The following is a 22,134-nucleotide window of genomic DNA, read 5'->3' as shown; positions in this document are numbered from 1 at the left end:
CACTGTCATGTCATGTCAATCTCAATGCTTCTAGATGCAACTAACAGAATCCCCAGCAGCAATTGGCCCACCCATTTGGTGGTTCTTGTTTTTTCACGTGACACATCTGGAGTTGAGTTCTTGGGAAGGTCAAAGCTGAAAGACATCAGTTTGTTTCTCTGGGGCCTTCTAGTTCTTTGCCTTCAAAACTCCAACGTGGCTGCCTTGCTCCCAGAATTTTGGGTACCCTCAACAACACCCACCAGTGAGAAGGGAGAGAGGAAACAGGATCCTGTTTCCTGGGATCATGGGGGCTTTCCCAGGAGCCTCTGCATCTCTTTGTAGCCAAGATTAGGTCACCTGCCCCTATCTTTACAGCAGGAAAGTAGATTCTGCCAGCCAGCCAGGAGGAACGACTTGGGAATGGTTGTTGGGTAGAGATCAGCAATGTCTCTGTACACAGCCTCTCTGAGAGGCGGTGAGAATCACACCATTTCAGGGCCAAGGCCTATGAGACCTCATTTCTTGGACAAGGACTTCTGACATTTGTCCCCATCAGCTCCCAATCAGTCAGTGTCTGATGTGAGGCAGATACCCCATTAATTTCTGTGGCTGGCTGGAGCTGGGCTTTATTTTAGTGCCCGCCCAGGTGTGTCACACCTGTATGTGAATGTATGCTCTTCCCGCTTACTTGGTGAGTGCAGTAACAAAAACATGTCAATTCAGAATACTCTGATAGGGATCATAGCCTGCTCTTTATAAACCCATGCTGTGTTTTCTTGGGAAAAAAAAATTTTTTTTTTGAGACAGGGTTTCTCTCTGTTGCCCAGGCTGGAGGGCAGTGGCACAATCTCAGCTCACTGCAACCTCTGCCTCCTGGGTTCAAGCGAGTCACCCGCCTCAGCCTCCCAAGTAGCTGGGACTACAGGCACATGCCACCATGTCCGGCTAATTTTGTTTTTGTTTTTGAGATGGAGTCTCACTCTGTCGCCTAGGCTGGAGTGCAGTGGCACAATCTTGGCTTCTGCAACCTCCATCTCCCAGGTTCAAGCAATTCTCCTACCTCAGCCTCCCAAGTAGCTGGGATTACAGGAGCACACCAGTATGCCCAGCTAATTTTTGTATTCTTAGTAGAGATGGGGTTTGACCGTGTTGGCCAGGCTGATCTCAAACTCCTGACCTCAAATGATCCGCCCGCCTCACATTCGGCTAATTTTTGTATTTTTTGGTAGAGACAAGGTTTCACCATGTTGGCCAGGTTGGTTTTTTGGGGGGTTTTTTGTTTGTTTGTTTTGAGACAGCCCAGGCTGGAGTCGCACAGGCTGGAGTGAAGTGGCACAATCTCAGTTCACTGCAGCCTTGACCCTCTGGGCTCAAGTGATTCCCCCACCTCAGCCTCCTGAGTAGATGGGACTACGGGTGCATGCAACCATGCCTGGCCCCTTGGGGAAATCTTTAGCCAGTACTTTTTACTCTTATCTTATCCAAAAGTTAAAATGTAAGGGATTTATTAGGCTTATCAGGCCAGGAATGCTTTTCTGAAAATAAACTTGTTTTATTTATTTTGAGACAGGGTCTCACTCTGTCTCCCAGGCTGGAGTACAGTGGCGCAATCATGGCTCACTGCAGCCTCGATCTCCTGGGCTTAAGCAATGTTCTGACCTCAGCTGCCCAAGTAGTTGGCTGGGACCACAGTCATGTACCACCAATCTTGGCTCAATTTTTGTTGTTTTGTTTTGTTTTTGAGACAGAGTCTTGCTCTGTCACCCAGGCTGGAGTGCAGTGACCCAGTCTCAGCTCACTGCAACCTCCACCTCCCAGGTTCAAGCGATTCTCCTGCCTCAGCCTCCGGAGCAGCTGGGACTACAGGTGCGCACCACCATGCCCAGCTTATTTTTGTATTTTTAGTAGAGACAGGATTTCACCATATTGGCTGGACTCCTGACCTCGTGATCCACCCGCCTTTGCCTCCCGAAGTGCTGGGATTACAAGCACGAGCCACCTCGCCTGGCCAGTATTTTTTTGTAGAAACAGTGTTTCACCATGTTGCCCAGGCTGTTCTCAAACTCCTGAGCTCAAACAATCTGTCCACCTTAGCCTCCCAAAGTGCTTGGATTATAGGTGTGAGCCACTGCACCAAGCATGAAAATAAACTTGTTTTAAATGTTGTTTTTAGGACTACATTGAGTTAGAATAAGGAAGTCATTTGATCAACTGCTAATTGTGCAAGAAATGCCTGACCTAATTTTATCAGATTTAATGTTTGACCAAAAAAAACCCAAAAGCAGCCCTTCTGCAAGAACTGCTGAAATGGAAGTTTCTGAACCTAGGTCAGTGGCCTAAATGCTGTATGTGTTTTCTGTGCAAGCAATGCTCTGCATCCATTTCTGCTTTTAAAGCCAGGACTTCACACAGGCTGAATGTGATTTCTACTCTTTTACTTGTTCATTTGAGCTGCTGATTCACGATGGGGTGGGGTGGGTACCGGTCAGAGCAGTAGCAGTTGCATGGTTGAATGAAAAGAATGTGTATATGTGAGAGTGTGTCTGTGTGTATTGGGGGAAGACAGTGAAGTCTTAACTCTGAAACTTCCTGGAGAAGAGAGAGTTAGAAAGGACTGGCCAGGCATGGTGGCTCACGCCTGTAATCCCAGCACTTTGGGAGGCCCAGGTGAGTGGCTCATTTGAAGTCAGGAGTTCAAGACCAGCCTGGCCAACATGGTGAAACCCTGCCTCTACTAAAAATACAAAAAAATTAGCTGGGTATTTTGGCGGGTGCCTGTAGTCTCAGGTACTCGGGAGGCTGAGGCAGGAGAATCACTTGAACCCGGGAGACAGGTTGGAGTGAGCCGAGATTGTGCCACTGCATTCCAGCCTGGGCAATAGAGCGAGACTCCCTCTCAAAAAAAAAAAAAAAAAGAAATGACTTCTAGTTGAGAGAGGAGGCATACAGCTTAAAGTCTGAGGAGGAATGTTCTCCAGCCAGGATCAGGCATACTGGGAGTTCAGAAGTTCCCTTTACTGAAGCTGAGTAATTCCAGGGGAAACCAAAAAAAGTTCCCTTCACTGGTAGTCCAAGGCATAAACTGAGATGGTGGGGGTGGCATGGGGCAAGGAGGGGTGAATCACCAGGCATCCTGGAGAGAAGTTAGAGTTTATTGGAAAGTTCTGAGTTCCCCATCCTGTAGCCTAACCAGAGAGTGTGGCCTAGGCCACATTGACCCTGTACAGGAAAGGGGAGAGTTGAAGTGGGATGTCTCTTCTCACAGGTCCAGCTGGTAGAACACTGAGTAGGACCCTAGGTCCCTAGACTTTCCACTTCGGTGTCTCTGGAGGTGGGTCGTGGAACACATATTTTCACGAGTACCTGGGTGACTGCTGGGCACTGTATATTCATCTCCTAGAATAGGACCTGGTACCTCCTAGACACATGGCTTTCTAGCTTTGGTTCCAGCTGCCCCCTGAGACTGCAGGCAGTCCAGAAGCATGGGTTCCAGCTAACTATTCTTTAGGAACTGTCCCTTCCCTTGGCTCCTTGCTCCAACCTTGTTCCTCCCCAGCTATTTCTCTCTGCCATCGAATCTGGAAGGATTGTGAATCTATAGGCCTCAGGCCCAGGTCCCCTAATCTTTTTCTTGCTGCTTTCCCCACGTGACCTCATCCTCTCCAGTGGCTACTGCTCCCGTGTCTAGACCATTGCCTTTAAACATTCTCTTCTGCGCCTCTTGTAACTGCCTGCCCCAGATACCTCTGTCTGGATGTCTAATGCAATATAGCTGAATCTGAACACATCCACCTACCCCCAAAACCTGCTCCTCCTGTTGCCGACTCAGTCAATAATGCCACCTTCCCATCTCAGGATCTCACACACTATACTCCTTGCCTGCCCACCCGCCATCAGCTTATTCCTTAACCAACTGCTTCTTGACTTCTTTTCAGTCTCAATTTTTTTTTTTTCTCTGAGAGGGAGTCTCGCTGTGTCACCCAGGTTGGAGTGCAGTGGCGCAATCTTGGCTCACTGCAAGCTCCGCCTCCCAGGTTCACGCCATTCTCCTGCCTCAGCCTCCTGAGTAGCTGGGACTACAGGCGCCCGCCACCATGATAATTTTTTGTATTTTTAGTGGAGATAGGGTTTCACCGTGTTAGCCAGGATGGTCTCGATCTCCTGACCTCGTGATCCACCCGCATTGGCCTCCCAAAGTGCTGGGATTACAGGTGTGAGCCACTGCGACCGGCCACTTTTTTTTTTTTTGAGATGGAGTCTTGTTCTGTCGCCCAGGCTGGAGTGCAGTGATACCATCTCGGCTCACTGCAACCTCCGCCTCCCGGGTTCAAGTGATTCTCCTGCTTCAGACTCTTGAGTAGCTGGGATTACAGGCGCCCGCCACCACGCCCAGCTAATTATCATATTTTTAATAGAGACGTGGTTTCACCATGTTGGCCAGGCTTATCTCAAACTCCTGACCTCAAGCCATCAAGCCATCTGCCCACCTCGGCCTCCCAAAGTGCTGGGATCACAGGTGTGAGCCACCGCACCCAGCCTCACTGTCACTTTTTCCAGGAGGCATGCATGAGCCTCCCTACTGGGCCTGGTCCTCTTATTCTTTTTTTTTTAACTAGTATAAGGTGCACAATTTTTTTCTTGTCTTTTTTTCCTATTCTCAAAGCACAAAACATGCTTTTTTGATAATTATATACTGTCCTTCTGACTTCTTCAGGCACCTGGCAGAGCACGTGGCACAGGACTGGATTATGAATGAATAAGGGAGCAAAGTGCTTTTGGGGAAGAGACATGTAGGACATTAGGGGTCACAGGTAATCTGGGTCTACCCAGATTTACAGGTTGCTATTCTCCATTCCAGGAGTCAGATCTGAAGTCTACAAATGTCAAAAAGCCTTGGCACCATTTGAGTGGATTTTTTTTTTTTTTTTTTGAGAAAGAGTCTCGCTCTGTTGCCCAGGCTAAAGTGCAATGGCACAATCTCGGCTCACTGCAACCTCCACCTCCCAGGTTCAGGCAATTCTCCCTGCCTCAGCCTCCCGAGTAGTTGGGATTACAGGCGCCCAACACCACACCTGGCTAATTTTTGTATTTTTAGTAGAGACGGGGGGTTTCACCATGTTGGTCAGGCTGGTCTCCAACTCCTAGCCTCAAGTGATCTGCCCTCCTCCGATTACGTGGGATTATAAAATGCTAGGATTATAGGCGTGAGCGTCCATGACTGGCCACTCAGGAGTCTTGATTGCATTTGTGAATGACTAATCTTCTTCCCCAGAAGTTAACAGTCTAGGAGGGGTACAGGGGCTAGCCATCTCAGGGCCCACAGGGCCCGGCATATGATATTCATCACAAATATTGGTCTATTAATATAATAACATTTCCATTCTGGCAGGGCGCAGTGGCTCACGCCTGTAATCCCAGCACTTTGGGAGGCCTAGGCGGGCAGATCACCTGAGGTCAGGAGTTTGAGACCAGCCTGGCCAACATGGCGAAACCCCGTCTCTACTAAAAATATAAAAAGTAGCCAGGCATGGTGGTAGGCACCTGTAATCCCAGCCACTGGGGAGGCTGAGGCAGGAGGATTGCTTAAGTCTTGGGAGGTGGAGGCTGCAGTGAGCTATCATGCCACTGCACCCCAGCCTGGGCAACAGAGTGTGAGACTCCTGAGAGTTCCAAGGAACAACACAGGTAGAGTGAGGTCCAAAGGGGAAGCTGATAGTTCTGCCTGGGTCACCTCAAGGGGGACTCAAAGGCTGGGGCAGAGAGAACCAGAGGGAGGTGGGCCTGTTCAGGAGTTCTCAGGTTGGAGCCAGAGCAGGTCCAGAAGGCCCTACAATCCTTAGTGACCTAAGGGCAGACAAAGGGGAAAAGCAGCAGCAAAGATCGCTGCTTAGGGCAAGAGGAAAAGTCCTTGAGAGTTGGTTCAGACATAAGAAGGATCTTGAGTCACAAATTTGAACACAAATGCTGGGACTCCAGAACCTCTGGTCCAGTCAGCTGGGTGAACAGCACTACCATGTCTCTGGGTACCTGTTTCCACAAGCGGAAGCTACACCCAGGCCCTGCAGTCCCCCGCACTGCGTTAGGAAATGGCTCCAAATCTGTCTTGAAAGATTATTGCTGCTCATGCCTGTAATCCCAGCACTTTGGGAGCCCGAAGCGGGCGGATCACGAGGTCAGGAGATCGAGACCATCCTGGCTAACACGGTGAAACCCCGTCTCTACTAAAACATTAGAAAAAAATTAGCCGGGCCTGGTGGCCGGCGCCTGTAATCCCAGCTACTCGGGAGGCTGAGGGAGGAGAATAGTGTGAACCCGGGAGGCGGAGCTTGCAGTGAGCCGAGATTATACCACTGCACTCCAGCCTGGGTGACAGAGCAAGACTGTCTCAAAAAAAAAAAAAAAGATTAAAGATTATTGGCAGCAGGGTCAACAGATGGAGAGGCTGGACCTGAGTGGTGCCTGAGAAGCAGCAGCTGGCTTCAAAGACAAGCCCTTATCCTGGGCCTGAATGTGCAATTGCACGTTAAGTGTTGGGCAGGGCATAGTCAGAAGGGCCAGTTAAATTGTAGTTTTCTCACTCTTGAATACATGAGGCAGAAACTTGTAAGATCAGCGTCACAGCAGATACAGGCACTTGGTAGCAACATGGAAAGGTCTAGCCAGGTAACAAAATTTCTAACATTGCATGAGCTTCCGTGTAAAATGGGCTTGTGTGGACCTAACAATTGGAGAGGCCATGACTCCAAATATGAGTGGGGGATCATGTTATTTTGTGACAGACATTTCAGTGTGCAGCAAGTAGTCAGAAGTCTATTATTTGAGTTAGGCAGTCAACCCTTGCCCTGTGTCTTTTTTGAAGTAAGGACTTTGTTTTAACTGGGTCTTGGGATGGCCCTTTGCATGTTCTGGTGAAGGCAGAAATGCAGGCCAGGAGCCACACTTCCCACAAAGAATGGATCCTACACGCTGCAGACAAAAGGACAGAAAGTTCAGACTTGGCTAGGATAAGGGAAGGAGGATTAAGTTCCCACCACTATGACAATGAGGTTAGAAAAAGTATCCCCAGGCCGTGTGCAGTGGCTCACACCTGTAATCTCAGCACTTTAGGAGGCCGAGGCGGGTGGATCACGAGGTCAGGAGATCGAGACCATCCTGGCTAACACAGTGAAACCCCGTCTCTACTAAACATACAAAAAACTAGCCGGGCGCGGTGGCAGGCGCCTGTAGTCCCAGCTACTCAGGAGGCTGAGGCAGGAGAATGGCGTGAACCCGGGAGGCGGAGCTTGCAGTGAGCCTAGCTTGCGCCACTGCACTCCAGCCTGGGCAATAGAGCGAAACTCCGTCTCAAAAAAAAAAAAAAGAAAAAAAAGGAAAAGAATCCCCAAATGACAATGACACAGGACATACACACAGTTCTGCTGACATCCGGCACTTTATTAGTGGGGAAACTCGCCTTGGTCTGGCAGAGACTGGGATGGACAGGACCAGCGCCCATCTCGAGGAGATATTTTCTGGAAAATCAGGTATTCCTCCCTTGTAGGTTTAGAGGAAACACCCTCATAGATGAAAACCCCCCAGAGAGCAGCGCTGCAACTGCCAAGCAGCCGGGGTAGGAGGGGCGCCCTAGGCACAGCTGGGCCCTTTAGAGAGCAGAGCTTCGATGTCAGGCTCGATGTCAATGGTCTGGAAGCGGCGGCTGTACCTGCGTAGGGGCACACCGTCAGGGCCCACCAGGAACTTCTCAAAGTTCCAGGCAACATCGTTGCGACACACCGGAGACCAGGTGATGAGCTTGGGGTCGGTCATAAGCGCAGTGGCGTCGTCGCTGGGGGCTGGCAGGGCCTCCCGCAGGAAGGCGAAGAGAGGGTGCGCCCCCGCACCGTTCACCTCGCACTTCTCGAAGAGCATGAAGTTGGGCTCGAACCCACCACCAGGTCGGACGTACTTGAGGGAATTCAGAATCTCTTCGTTCTTGGCGTTCTCCTACGGGAGAGAAGGGCAGCTAGGACCCGGGGTCAAGAAGGGGAGGGAAACGTTCTAACCACAAACAAGGGAGTTTTTCTATGAGTCACCAGGATTTTGCCCTCCATGCGCAATCCCAAGGGCGGACAGGAATTTCAGCAGCTACGAGCAACAGAAAGGAAGCGAGAGGGTAGCCAGACTCTCCGCGCGTGGAGCCTATGGCACCTACCAGCACACCGCCGGCGCCCCAGCCACCACTGCAGGTCCGCCCCCGCCCCACCCCGCCCCGCCCCGCCCGGCGCACCTGATGCCCAAACTGGTTGCACGGGAAGCCGAGCACCACCAGGCCCCGGGGTCCGAGGCGCCGCTGCAGCTCGTTCATCTGGGTGTAGTCCCGGACCGTGGTGCCTCAAAGGGACGCCACATTCTCGATAAGTAGTACCTTGCCCCGCAGGGAGCCCAGGCTCACAGGCTCCCCGCCGGCCAGCGGGCGCGCCGAGAAGGAATACACCGACTGGGCCGCCGCCGCCGCTACTAACCGAGCAGCACACATAGCGCAATTGTCTAAGAATCCAGCGGAACGCCCCGAACAAGCCTTGTGAGGGAAGGCCAGGAGGCGCCTCCTTTTAACTGGCCGGCGGCGGGTCACGTGGGGCAGGCAGTTTTCCGGACCTGAGGGTCCCGCCTCATCCTTCCCCCGCCCTACCCGGAGGGCTCGGCCCCTCCTCTGCCGGGAAAAGGCTGGAGAGTGCGCCCGAGCGGGAGGCGTGCTCCTCCCAAGCCGGGAGGAGCCGCGGGCATGTCTGGTCTGGCCCAGGCAACCAGGCGGCAGCGGTCCAGGTTACCCTTCCAAGGGCTGGGGCCCTCGAGGGCTCCGTTTTTTCTCAGAGGTTCCTCAGTTAGGACGTGGGGTTCGGCATCGGAGGCTAGTGGGCGACGGCAGCAGCTGCAGGAGCTGCCCGTGCACAAACAGCCCTCTTCTCCTGTGCCATGTTACCGGCAATGCAGGGGACAGCCAGAGGGATCTAGGTTTTCGGTCTCCCTCCTCCCTGTCTCCAAAGCGGCACCGCCCTCGTGCGGGTTTTCTAACAGGGCAGAGTCCTGGAAGCTCTGCCCCAGCCTCCTGAAGTGGAGCCCAGTAGCTCGCCAGGGCCAAGGAAACGCGGCCGGAGTCCTCCCTCCCTGGCCTCCTCAGTAAGCTGCATTCACCGTACCCCCAAATCTGAACTAGAATGCGGTACAGGGTAATCATTTCCATGTTGTTGGGAGGGACCAGATTAGCTGCTGGGTGGGTGGGAGGTGGGGCACAAGCTAGTCTTTTGCACCCCCTACAAACCTCTCCAGGGTGAGCTAGGCCAGGCAGTCCTTGCATCCTCCTGCCCCCAGCCCTGGAGAGAGCAACACAAACAACAGGATACAGGAAGTTTAGAAAACTGCCTTTATTCTATTAGTAGTTGGAAAAATTAACTGGTACAGAAAAAAAGTTTAGTCAGCTGGAGAGAAGAGAGACTGAGTGCCACCCATTAGAACTGGTGGCTCCTCTGGGAGGGAACCTGGATACAGTGAGGAGAAAAGAGCACTGTGAATTAGAGCCAGACGCTGAAGTCCAAGTGAGACAGGTTATGCCACCTTCCAAAGTGTCTAATTGCCTCAGGCGTGAAACCAATTCCTATTTACTTAGCCCAGCTCCAAGGGGTACTGAGATACATGGGGCCAAAAAGGGGTAATATGGCCATATTTTATCAGAAAAAGTGACAAAACGGGAATTTAAAAAATGAATTTTCCATCTGACTTTATTTCCAAATACACTTTCTTTTTTAAAAAACCAGTACACTTTCTTTGAGGTGACAAATATCAGTATTAGGAAATCCAATTATACAAAAAATACTACATCTAGTCTGGGGTAGATATATTTATTTTTGGTAACATACATTAAGTGGCACTAATTACACAGTAACTATAAGGTAACTAACATGAAACCACATAACTGTAACTCTGCCACAGCTGCATGAACTTGGGCTTTTCTGGCTGAGCCCATTTTCAAAAAACTGCCCACCCCAGAGCTATGCCCACAAAATCTGTTACGGAGTAAAGCCCTGAAGTGGTGACTCACCAGAGTACCTTGCAGCTGACAGATAATAGGCAGGACATGTTAGTTATAAAGTAGTTACAGCCTAATTCACAAAAGTTACCAACTGTTTCTCTTTCTAGAAAGAAGCAAGAAGTTAAGAAATTCCTTGAATTAGCGCCTGGTGTGTCAGGTGGGAGTGCAGAGGAGGGCTGTTAGAGCAGTGTCAAAAGGACTGGTGGGCCAGACAGGTTGGACATCATTAATAATCATAGTTGGCTTCTAAATACTGGTAGCAAGATGACTTCTGATTTGTAATCTTAGGTAAATTATAGATAAATGAAAAAGGCCAGTAATCATACACTAAGATTAATAAACAGCACTTCAAAATTAACCGCATAAGGGTTGTGCTTGCAGCAAGGTTTCACAAGACAAGGCACCCAGATTTTTTCTTCCCACGTCTAGCTTGCAGAGCAGCTCTCGTAGCCATTTCAAAAACCTCTCTCACTCCATCTTTGGTCTTTGCTGAACACTCCATGTACCCAAAAGCGCCAATCCTATTTGCCATATCTCTGCCTTCTTCAGGTTTCACCGGCTCCTAGCAAAGAGAAAAAAATAGTCCTTTTAGCTAATAGTGTGGCATACATATAGTAAGTAGAAAGTATTCAAATTCAGCTAAAAGATTTTTTTTTCTTTTTTTGAGACAGTTTTGCTCTTGTCTGTCGCCCAGGCTGGAGTGCAATGGCATGATCTCAGCTCACTGCAACCTTCACCTCCTGGGTTCAAGCGATTCTCCCGCCTCAGCCTCCCGAGTAGCTGAGACTACAGGTGCCCACCACCACGCCCAAATAATTTTTTAGTAGAGATGGGGTTTCACCATTTTGGCCAGGCTGGTCTCGAACTCCTGACCAAGTGATCTGCCCACCTCGGCCTCCTAAAGTGCTAGGATACAGGCATGAGCCACTGTACCCAGCCTAAAAAAAAAAAAGACTTTCAAAAGCTGTTAAACTTGGCCAGGTGTGGTGGCTCACACCTGTAATCCCAGCACTTTGGGAGGCTGAGCTGGGCGGATCACGAGTTTAGGAGATCAAGACCATCCTGGCCAACATGGTGAAACCCCTCTTTACTAAAATACAAAAAATCACCTGGGCGTGGTGGTGGGCGCCTGTAACCCCAGCTACTCAGGAGGCTGAGGCAGGGGAATCGCTTAAACCTGGGAGGCGGAGGTTGCAGTGAGCCAAGATCGTGCCACAGCACTCCAGCCTGGCGACAGAGTGAGACTCCTTCTCAAAAAAATAACAAAACTGCTGAACTTATGAAATTTTTAAACTGACATATGGTAACTACCCCCTACCAAACATAAAATCTTTAATAAACATGGTATTCACTGGGAAGCAGAAAGAGGGAAGAGGTCAGAGGAGCCCTGGAAGGTTAAGGAGTCAATCAAGAGCAAAATTACTCAAGCTACCAATCCAGGATTAAATGCCCTGAAGGAAACAAAGCCTACCCTTGACATTCAGACAGAGAAACCTGAGTAAGAGAACTTAGGCTGAAGATCTCAATGCTTCTCCTCCAGTGAGGAAGCCCTGCCATTAGGCCAGCTGGTTTCTGAGAAGCCAAGATGCCACATCCATCATTACTTTTAAAAAGGCATTGGGAGTGGAGGAGAGGGAAGGCATTAGGGCTTTCTATCTGGACTCCCAGCCTTCATGATTTCCTTATCTTTCACAGTTGCCACTAATTTATCTTTGGCCTCACATGTACCAAAGTAATAGCTGGGGAAGGCAATCAAGAGTCTAACAGGGCCGGGCGTGGTGGCTCACGCCTGTAATCCCAGCACACTGGGAGGCCAAGGCGGGCAGATCACCTGAGGTCAGGAGTTTGAGACCAGCCTGACCAACATGGAGAAAACCCATCTCTACTAAAAATACAAAAATTAGCCAGGCGTGGTGACACATGCCTGTAATCCCAGCTACTTGGGAGGCTGAGGCAGGAGAATCACTTAAACCTGGGAGGCTGAGGTTGCAGTGAGCCGAGATAGCACCACTGCACTCCAGTCTGGGCGACAAAAGCAAAACTGTGTCTCAAAAAATAAAAATAAAAAAAAGAGTCTAACAGAGGTCGGGCACAGTGGCTCACACCTGTAATCCCTGCACTTTGGGAGGCAAAAGTGGGCAGATCACTTGAGGTCAGGAGTTCAAGACCAGCCTGGCCAACAGGGTGAAACTCCATCTATACTTTAAAAAAAAAAAAAAAAAAAAATTAGCGGGGCATGGTGGAGGGCGCCTGTAGTCCCAGCTACTCAGGAGTCTGGGCAGAAGAATCGCTTGAACCCCAAAGGCAGAGGTTGCAGTGAGCTGAGATTGCGCCACTGCACTCCAGCCTGGGTGACAGAATGAGACTCCATATCCAAAAAAAGAAAGTTTCTACATCTAGAGCCACTGACTACTAGCTACTGATGAAATGGTTCATTCTCAGGCCAGCAGTCCTTATGGGCATAGCACTACCTCATAAAAAAAAATTCCATCTCACAGGACTGGTGAACTATCTTAGGGATCTTCTGTGAAGATCCCAATTAATGAGGGTCAGAGGGCCACAGAGGGGCTTCTGAGCCTCTAAAACAACCTGGCCTGTGAAGGTTCCTGCTGGGCTCCCCAAACCTCCAAACTTGGGGCCCTAGTTCAAGAATACAAGACAGTCCTGCCCCAGATCATGCCTGCTTCATCTTGGCTAGCTCCCGCCTTGTGTGCTCATCATTCCGAAGATCCTTCTTATTCCCAACCAGGATGATGGGCACGTTGGGACAGAAATGCTTGACTTCTGGGGTCCACTTTTCTGGGATGTTTTCTGAAAGAAAAATGTAGAGAATTTGGGGATACATACAATTCTATCTTGAAGACTTTCCAAGAACCTCAGTGAAATTGCAGAGACACTTTCTTTGTGGCTTCAGAAGAATGCTAGACATTTAATGAAACCCACTAGTTTCAAAACCATAAAAAAGGAGAAATATAATCCCTTTCCTTTAAACAGAGAACCAACAGCTTTTTCTCAGTCCAGCCAAGAGTGGTACTGAGCATCTCTGTAGGTGGGGCCCGAGTAAGGGCTCTGGAGGAGCAAAAGATCCACCACACAAGGTAGTTTCACGGGGGGCACTTCCTGCCCCACAAAGGCAGGCACTTTACAGGACATCTGTCAAAGCTGGTAGATGATTCTGACATAGCTTACAGAAGGGGTCCCCATTCTAGGGCAGCAGCTGACCCAGGGTCTACATGCTCTTTTTCTAACTTGTTCGTGGACTCTCAGCATAACTTCTACCCTATGGGGTTTACTGGTATTTCAAATGGCTCAAGAGTGACTTTTGGCTGGGAGCGGTGGCTCACACCTGTAAACCCAGCACTTTGGGAGGCCGAGGTGGGCGGATCATGAGGTCGGGAGATCAAGACCATCCTGGCTAACACAGTGAAACCCCGTCGCTACTAAAAATACAAAAAAAATTAGCCGGGTGTGGTGGTGGGCGCCTGTAGTCTCAGCTATTCGGGGGGCTGAGGCAGGAGAATGGCGTGAACCCGGGAGGCAGAGCTTGCTGTGAGCCGAGATTGCGCCACTGCACTCCTGGACGACAGAGCAAGACTCCGTCTCAAAAAAAAAAAAAAAAGTGACTTTTGAAAATAACCAAAAGAGGCTGGGCATGGTGACTCATACCTGTAATCCCAGCACTTTTGAGAGGCTGAGGCAAGTAGACAGCTTGGGCCTAGGAGCTCAAGAACAGCCTATGCAACATGGCTAAACCCCATCTCCAGCCAGCGTGGTGGCTCGTGCCTGTAATCCCAGCACTTTGGGAGGCCGAGGTGGGTGGATCACCAGAGGTCAGGAGTTCGAGACCAGCCTGGCCAACATGGCGAAACCTCATCTCTACTAAAATTACAAAAATTAGCTGGGCACGGTGGCGCGCACCTGTAGTCCCAGCTACTTGGGAGGCTGAGGCAGAAGAAACACTTGAACCCAGGAGGTGGAGGTTGTGATGAGTCGAGATCGCGACACTATACTCACTCCAGCCTGGGCAACAGAGTGAGACTCTGTATCAAAAAAATCAAAAACCCCACCTCCACAAAAACATACAAAAACTTAGTAGTTTACAGTGGTACATGTGCCTGCATTTCCACCTACTTGGGAGGCTGAGGTGGGAGGATCACTGGAGCCCAGGATTCAAGGTAGCAGTGAGCTATGATCACGCTACTACTGCACTCCAGCCAGGGTGACAAAGTGAGACTTCATCTCTTAAAAACAAATAATTGGCTGGGCGCAGTGGCTCACATCTATAATCCCAAAACTTTGGGAGGCTGAGGCAGGTGGATTGCCTTAGGTCAGGAGTTCGAGACCAGTCTGGCCAACATGGTGAAACCCCATCTCTATTAAAAATACAAAAAGATTGCCAGGCGCAGTGGCTCACGCCTATAATCCCAGCACTGTGGAAGGCCGGGGCGGGTGGATCACCTCAGGTTGGGAGTTGGAGACCAGCATGACCAACATGGATAAACCCCGTCTCTACTAAAAATACAAAATTAGCTGGGCGTGGTGGCGCATGCCTGCAATCCCAACTACTCGGGAGGCTGAGGCTGGAGAATCACTTGAACCCGGGAGGCGGAGGTTGCGGTGAGCCGAGATCGTGCCATTGCACTCCAGCCTGGGCAACAAGAGTGAAACTCCATCTCAAAAACAACAAAACAAAACAAAAAAATTAACTGGGCATGGTGGTGCATGCCTGTAATCCCAGCTACTAGGGAGGCTGAGGCAGGGAAATTCCTTGAAGCAGGGAGGTGGAGGTTGTAGTTAGCCAAGATCGTGCCACTGCCTTCCAGCCTGGGTGACACAGCGAGACTCCGTCTCAAAAAAAAAAATAAATAAATAAATAAAAATAAATAGGCCAGGCGCAGTGGTTCATCAGGCCTGTAATCTCAGCACTTTGGGAGGCCGAGGCGGGTGGATCAGGAGTTCGAGACCAGTCTGGCCAACATGTTGAAACCCTGTCTCTACTAATAATACAAAAATTAGTCGAGCATGGTGGTGCATGCCTGTAATCCCAGCTACTTGGGAGGCTGAGGCAGAAGTGCTTGAACCCGGGAGGCAGAGTGCAGTGAGCCGAGATCGCACCATTGCACTCCAGCCTGCGTGACAAGAGCAAAAGTCTGTCTGAAAAAAACAAAAATAAAAATAAATAAAACAAAACAGCATACAACCATGACCCACCTCTACAAATGTTATTTGTAATATTTACTGTTACTGGGTTTACTGTTGTTATTTTCTGATTTACTTTTTTGGGGGCATTGAGGGGAGCCTATTCTGTCTTCCCTCATCTAGAAGAGAAGTTCTTTTTTTCTTTTTTTTTAAGATGGAATCTTGCTCTGTCGCCCAGGCTGGAGCACAGTGGTGCGATCTCAGCTCACTACAACCTCTGCCTCCCAGGTTCAAGCAATTCTCCTGCCTCAGCCTCCCGAGTAGCTGGTATTACAGGCACCCGCCACCACGCCCGGATGATTTTTTTGTATTTTTAGTAGAGACAGGGCTTCACCATGTTGGCCAGGCTGGTCTTGAACTCCTGACCTCAGGATCCACCCACCTTGGCCTCCCAAAGTGCTGGGATTACAGGTGTGAGCCACAGTGCCTGGCCTAGAATAGATGTTCTATTAGTAGGTGCTGTAGTTATTTCCTGAATATGTGAAATTATACCAATAGTCTACCCCCTTCCTGGAGTTTGAGGTACATAGAATTTGAATACATTGACTGTCGTCACTTTTGGTGAATAAATTTTCAAACTTTATCTATTTTTTTTTTTTTTTTGAGACAAGAGTCTCACTCGGTCACCTAGGCTGGAGTGCAGTGATGCGATCTCGGCTCACTGCAACCTCTGCCTCCCAGGTTCAAGCAATTCTCCTGCCTCAGCCTCCTGAGTAGCTGGGATTACAGGTACATGCCACTATACTCGGCTAAGTTTTGTATTTTTAGTAGCGACGGGATTTCACTATGTTGGCCAGGCTGGTCTCAAACTCCTGACCTCAGGTGATCCGCCAGCCTTGGCCTCCCAAAGTGCTGGGGTTACAGTCATGAGTCACCGCACCTGGCCCAAACTTAATTTTAAATGTTTAATTCAGTATGTAGATCATGTGTAATCTCTCCCAGCCCCAAAGTAATGTGATCATATCAGGGCACATTACTTTACACGGATTTACAGTAGGGTTTCCCAGGGGGACTTTGGGAATTCCAGAGAACTAGATAGAGAAAAGAAATCTTTATCTACATCAGGAGTCAGAAAATAAAATCTTGCCCAGAGTAGACATAGGGTCTCACTATGTTGATCAGACTGGTCTCAAGCTCTTGAGCTCAAGTGATCCTCCCACCTCGGCCTCTCAAAGCTCTGGGATTATAGATGTGAACCACTGTGTGCCTGGTCTATATATTAATTTAAAAGCTTAGGCTGGGTGCGCTGGCTCACGCCTGTAATCCCAGCACGTTGGGAGGCCAAGGCAGGTAGATCACGAGGTCAAGAGATCGAGACTATCCTGGCCAACATGGTGAAACCCTGTCTCTAATAAAAATATAAAAATTAGCTGGGTGTGGTGGCACATGCCTGTAGTCCCAGGTACTTGGGAGGCTGAGGCAAGAGAACCGCTTGAACCTGGGAGGCGGACGTTGCAGTGAGCCGAGATCGCACCACTGCACTCCAACCTGGCAACAGAGCAAGACTCCATCTCGAAAAATAAATAAATAAATAAATAAATAAAAACAGTATCTCTGGGTCTCAAAGGAGGTCTTTGGCTTTTAACCTCTTCCTTTTTTATACTATAGTCATGACTTGTTTCCTTCTGGCCCCTCCCACAGAGGGGAAGACCGAGAAAAGAGAGCCACAGTAGAAAGTAAATAGGCAAATTGGTCTCCTCTCTGATGTACATGCACACCTGTGGATAGGGTCTGCATGCTGGAGAATGCTGCACTCTCACCGGTTATCACTGCAGGAGAGTTTAATAGATAGGTGGGGCCCTTTTTCTGAGCTGACTGACCTAGCTTGATTTTGTTATGGGCCATTTAAAAGTTCTCAGTTATCTTGACTAGGGAGTCAGGGCAGAATCCCACCAGTAATTTGCCTTAGTAACATGTGTCATCAGAAGTCAAATGTCTGTATCAACAAAATAAAGAGCTATTAAATAGGAGTGGTGAGAGTGAAAAAAATACCATATAAATAAAAAGAAAATAAACTGGTGGCTGGGTGCAGTGGCTCACGCCTGTAATCCCACCACTCTGGGATTGCCTGAGGTCAGGAATTCAAGACTACCGTGGCCAATGTGGTAAAACCCCACCTCTACTAAAAATACAAAAAAAATTAGCCAGGCGTGGTTGCACACGCCTGTAATCCCAGCTACTTGGGAGGCTGAGGTAGGAGAAATGCTTGAACCCTACTGGATTGTGCCATTGTACTCCAGCCTGGGCGACAAGGCAAGACTATCTAAACCGAACCAAACCAAAACAAACAAAAATAAACTGAGCATGATGGCTCACACCTGTAATCCCAGCACTTTGGGAGGCCAAGGTGTGGGAAGATCACTTGAGGCCAGGAGTTCAAGACCAACTTGGGCCAACATAGAGAAACCTCATTTCTCTCTCTCTTTTTTTTTTTTGAGACAGAGTCTCACTCTGTCACCCAGGCTGGAGTGCAGTGGCGCAATCTCGACTCACAGCAACCTCTGCCTCCCAGGTTCAAGTGATTTTTCTCTTGCCTCAGCCTCCCAAGTAGCTGGAATTACGGGCTCGCACCACCATGCCCGGCTAATTTTTGTATTATTAGTAGAGATGGGGTTTTGTCATGTTGGCCAGGCTGGTCCCAGACTCCTGGCCTCAAGTGATCTGCCCGGCTCGGCCTCCCAAAGTGCTGGGGTTACAGGTATGTGAGCCACCACGCTCAGCTGCAAAACCCCATGTCTACAAAAAAAAAAAAAAAAAATTTTTTTTTTGAGACAGAGTTTCGCTCTTGTTGCCCAGGCTGGAGCACCAAGGTGTGGGAAGATCACTTGAGGCCAGGAGTTCAAGACCAACTTGGGCCAACATAGAGAAACCCCATTTCTCTCTCTCTTTTTTTTTTTTGAGACAGAGTCTCACTCTGTCACCCAGGCTGGAGTGCAGTGGCACAATCTCGACTCACAGCAACCTCTGCCTCCCGGGTTCAAGTGATTTTTCTCTTGCCTCAGCCTCCCGAGTAGCTGGGATTACAGGCATGCGCCACCGTGCCCAGCTAATTTTTGTATTTTTAGTAGAGATGGGATTTCACCATGTTGGCCAGGCTGGTCTTGAACTCCTGACCTCAGGTGATCGGCCTACCTCAGCCTCCCAAAGTGCTGGGATTACAGGCATGAGCCACCATGCCCGGCCTAAAAAATACAAAAATTAACCAAGCGCAGCAGTTTGTGCCTGTAGTCCCAACTACTGGGGGGGACTGAGATGGGAGGATTGTTTGAGCCCAGGAGGTCGAGGCAGCAGTAAGTTGTATCTGCAACTGCACTCAAGACTGCGCAAGAAAGCGAGACCCTGTCTCAAAAAGAAAAAAGTGAGACTGAAGAGACAAAATGTTTTGCTCTGGAGGCAGTTTTTTCCCTCAAGAATTACACACTAGATAACGAGGGCAAAGGCACACAGTCCTTCTCATTCCGACAGGAGCTAGGTGAAGTTATTTATGTATGAATCTGATAGGAGAGTGTCAACTAGCTCAAATTTTCTCTGTGGCCTAAAGCTCTGCCCAGCCTCCAGGGCCTTCCAGCAGCTTCACAAAAGGAAGTCATATTAGTTTGAAAACCAAAACTAGGCTGGGTGCTGTGGCTCACACCTGTAATCCCAGCACTTTGGGAGGCCAAGGTGGGTGGATCACCAGAGGTCAGAAGTTCGAGACAAGCCTGGCCAACATGGAGAAACCCGGTCTCTACTAAAAATACAAAAATTAGCCAGGCGTGGGGGCGTATGCCTGTAGTCCAAGCTACTTGGGAGGCTGAGACAGGAGAATTGCTTGAACCTGGAAGGCGGAGGTTGCAGTGAGCTGAGATTGTGCCACTAAACTCCAGCCTGGGCAATAGAGCGAGACCCTGCCTGTAAATCAATCAATCAATCAATCAATCAATCATAACTGCTGAAAATGATCTAAGTGAACCAATGGCATGGAATACGTGCTCTTTCTCTGTCCTGGGACATACTGCACAGAGGACTCAATCTTAGCTTGGCTCCTTGGGCCAGCATGACCTTAAACAAGTGGCTCAATGTCTTGGAGCAACCCCAGTTATCATCATTAAGGTGGGGACAACCATAACAACACAATCACTCTAACACTAACTATCCAGGCAACCCGAGGCCACAAGCAGACCCTCAAAGGCTGTTTGTGGTAATGATGACAACATCCTTGACCCACCTGCTGCCCTGTCATGACAGGGAGGACTGCAGCACAAGTTTATTAATAGACACCTCATCATCTTCAGCACAAACCGAAAGCAAGTTTTTTCAAGCCTGGTTTCACAGAATGTCAGGTCAGCATTCTTCAGTCTTTTTCTAAAGAATACTGACTTCTGGGCCAGGTACGGTGGCTCACGCCTGTAATCCCAACACTTTGGGAGGCCGAGGCAGGCGGATCATGAGGTCAGGAGATCAAGATCATCCTGGCTAACATGGTGAAAACCCCATCTCTACTAAAAAATACAAACAATTAGCCAGGCGTAGTGGCGGGCACCTGTAGTCCCAGCTACTCGGGTGGCTGAGGCAGGAGAATGGCGTCAATCCAGGAGGCAGAGCTTGCAGTGAGCTGAAATCGAGCCACTGCAATCCAGCCTGGGAGACAGAGCAAGACTCCCTCTCAAAAAAAAAAAAAAAAAAAAAAGAATACTGACTTACTGACTTCTGAATTATGTGGCTGTGTTTAGGCTAATGAAATGATCACATTCAAGCTTCTATCAGCTAAGACACTTCAGAAAAAGGCTAAGACAGGGAAACCAAAAAAAAAGTCCTTCCCCAAAAGAGATGGCTTTATATTTGGAACTCATCTAGTTTGCCCATCTTTTTTTTTTTTTTTTTTTTGGGGGAGATGGAGTCTGCAGTGCAGTGGCACGATCTTGGCTCACTGCAACTTCCGCTTCCCAGGCTCAAGTGATTCTCCTGCCTCAGCCCCTGGAATAGCTGGGATTACAGGCGCACGCCACCACACCCAGCTAATTTTTGTATTTTAGTAGAGACAGCGGTTCACCATGTTGCCTAGGCTGGTCTCAAACTCCTGACCTCAGGTGATCTGCCAGCCTCGGCCTCCCAAAGTGCTAGGATTACAGGTGTCAGCCACCGCACCAACCTTAGTTTACTCATCTTTGTATTTGGAATTCATCTAGTTTACAAGGCAGTTAGATTTTTAAATAACATTTAATATTATTTAGTAATAATAATAATAATTATTTTGGGGATAGAGTCTTGCTCTGTCGCTCAGTCTGGAATGCAATGCCATAATCTCGGCTCACTGCAATCTCTGCCTACCAGGTTCAAATGATTCTCCTGCCTCGGCCTCCCAAGTACCTGGGACTACAGGCGTGCACCACCATGCCTGGCTAATTTTTTTGTACTTTTAGTAAAGACGGGGTTTCACCATGTTGGCCAGGTTGGTCTCGAACTCCTGACCCTCAGGTGATCCACCCGTCTGGGCCTCCCAAAATGCGGGGATTACAGGTGTGAGCCACCGTGCCCTGCCTAGGTGGATACATTTTAAATACAGTAGCCATGGGAGACCTAGGCTGAAAGGGACCCAAGGCCCATGCTCTACAATCCCAAACTCCAGGACTCTGGCCACTGATGATGATTGCTTCTCTGAAGTTCATGTCTGCTTTTCAGCCACTTGATGCCCACAAACCAGATGCCAACTAGCTACACAGGCAGTGACAAATATCAGGGTGCAGGGCCACTCACCTAAACTATCAGGGCTGTCGATGGAAAAACACATCAGTATAACATCAGTATCTGGGTAGGAGAGGGGCCTCAGGCGATCATAATCTTCCTGCCCAGCTGTGTCCCACAAAGCCAACTCTACCTGTAATGGGAAAAACAACCACAAGAGTGCAAAGTTAATCCCCCCACCCACTTTTAGAAAAAGTGATACTTACCATAGTACACTGAAATGGCAGACGGTCTGAAACAGTAAAACATAGGAGTATTTACATTTTTTTCTTTTTTGTTTTTTTTTGAGATGCAGTCTTGCTCTGTCACCCAGGCTAGAGTGCAGTGGCACGATCTCTGCTCCCTGCAAGCTCCACCTCCCAGGTTCACACCATTCTCCTGCCTCGGCCTCCAGAGTAGCTGGGACTACAGGTGCCCACCACCACGCCCGGCTACTTTTTTGTATTTTTAATAGAAACAGGGTTTCACTGTGTTAGCCAGGATGGTCTGGATCTCCTGACCTCATGATCTGCCCCCCTCGGCCTCCCAAAGTGCTGGGATTACAGGCGTGAGCCACCGCGCCTGGCCTTTTTTTTTTTTTTTTTTTTTTTTGAGACGGAGTCTCACTCTGTTGCTCAGACTGGAGTGCAGTGGCAAGATCTTGGCTCACTGCAAGCTCTGCTCCCGGGTTCACACCATTCTCCTGCCTCAGCCTCCTGAGTAGCTGGGACTACAGGCGCCCACCACCACGCTCAGCTAATTTTTTGTAGTTTTAGTAGAGACGGGGTTTCACCATGTTAGCCAGGATGGTCTTGATCTCCTGACCTCGTGATCCACCTGCCTCGGCCTCCCAAAGTGCTGGGATTACAGGCATGAGCCACCACACCCGGCCGAGTATTTACTTTTATAAGCATCAATCTCAAATGAGAGTATATTTAAATTATTTTAGGTTGAAATTTCTCAAAATTGAAAATCTGAGAACCTACCTCTACAAAAACACCTTAAAAATTAGCTGAGTGTGGCCGGGCACGGTGGCTCATGCCTGTAATCCTAGCACTTTGGGAGGCTGAGGGGGGCTGATTGCCTGAGCTCAGGAGTTCGAGACCAGCCTGGGCAACATGGTGAAACCCCGTCCCTATTAAAATACAAGAGAAATTAGCCAGGCATGGCAGCGTGCGCCTGTA

At 49.2% G+C, this 22,134-nt stretch overlaps 2 protein-coding genes across 4 annotated transcripts in view; both read right to left on the bottom strand.

Annotated features, from left to right (window-relative positions):
* Nucleotides 1-7,395: 7,395 nt before the first annotated feature.
* On the bottom strand, nt 7,396-9,248 carry GPX1 (glutathione peroxidase 1). Of its 3 annotated transcripts, none has more exons than XM_003776249.5 (2): nt 8,249-9,248; nt 7,396-7,965 (listed from the first exon to the last, which is right to left on the bottom strand). In XM_003776249.5, the coding sequence occupies exons 1-2, from the start codon at nt 8,495-8,497 to the stop codon at nt 7,606-7,608; spliced, it is 609 nt and encodes a 202-aa protein (XP_003776297.3). In that variant the 5' UTR covers nt 8,498-9,248; the 3' UTR covers nt 7,396-7,605. The 3 variants fall into 3 exon arrangements, with proteins under 3 accessions (XP_003776297.3, XP_024101197.1, XP_024101198.1); XM_024245429.3 differs by having other exon boundaries at nt 7,724-7,984; nt 8,249-8,702; XM_024245430.3 differs by lacking the exon at nt 7,396-7,965 and adding an exon at nt 8,029-8,106 and having other exon boundaries at nt 8,249-8,702.
* Nucleotides 9,249-9,368: 120 nt separating this feature from the next.
* The window catches only part of RHOA (ras homolog family member A), a 56,649-nt gene continuing 43,883 nt past the window's right edge, over nt 9,369-22,134 (bottom strand). The window contains 3 exon segments of the mRNA NM_001131283.2: nt 9,369-10,610; nt 12,729-12,859; nt 20,984-21,104. Coding sequence (NP_001124755.1) covers nt 10,437-10,610; nt 12,729-12,859; nt 20,984-21,104 — 426 coding nt within the window. The 3' untranslated portion in view covers nt 9,369-10,436.

This window comes from Pongo abelii, chromosome 2 (genome assembly GCF_028885655.2).
Source record: "Pongo abelii isolate AG06213 chromosome 2, NHGRI_mPonAbe1-v2.0_pri, whole genome shotgun sequence".
Classification (NCBI taxonomy): Eukaryota; Metazoa; Chordata; class Mammalia; order Primates; family Hominidae; genus Pongo; species Pongo abelii.
This window is presented reverse-complemented; position numbering and strand designations above follow the sequence as displayed.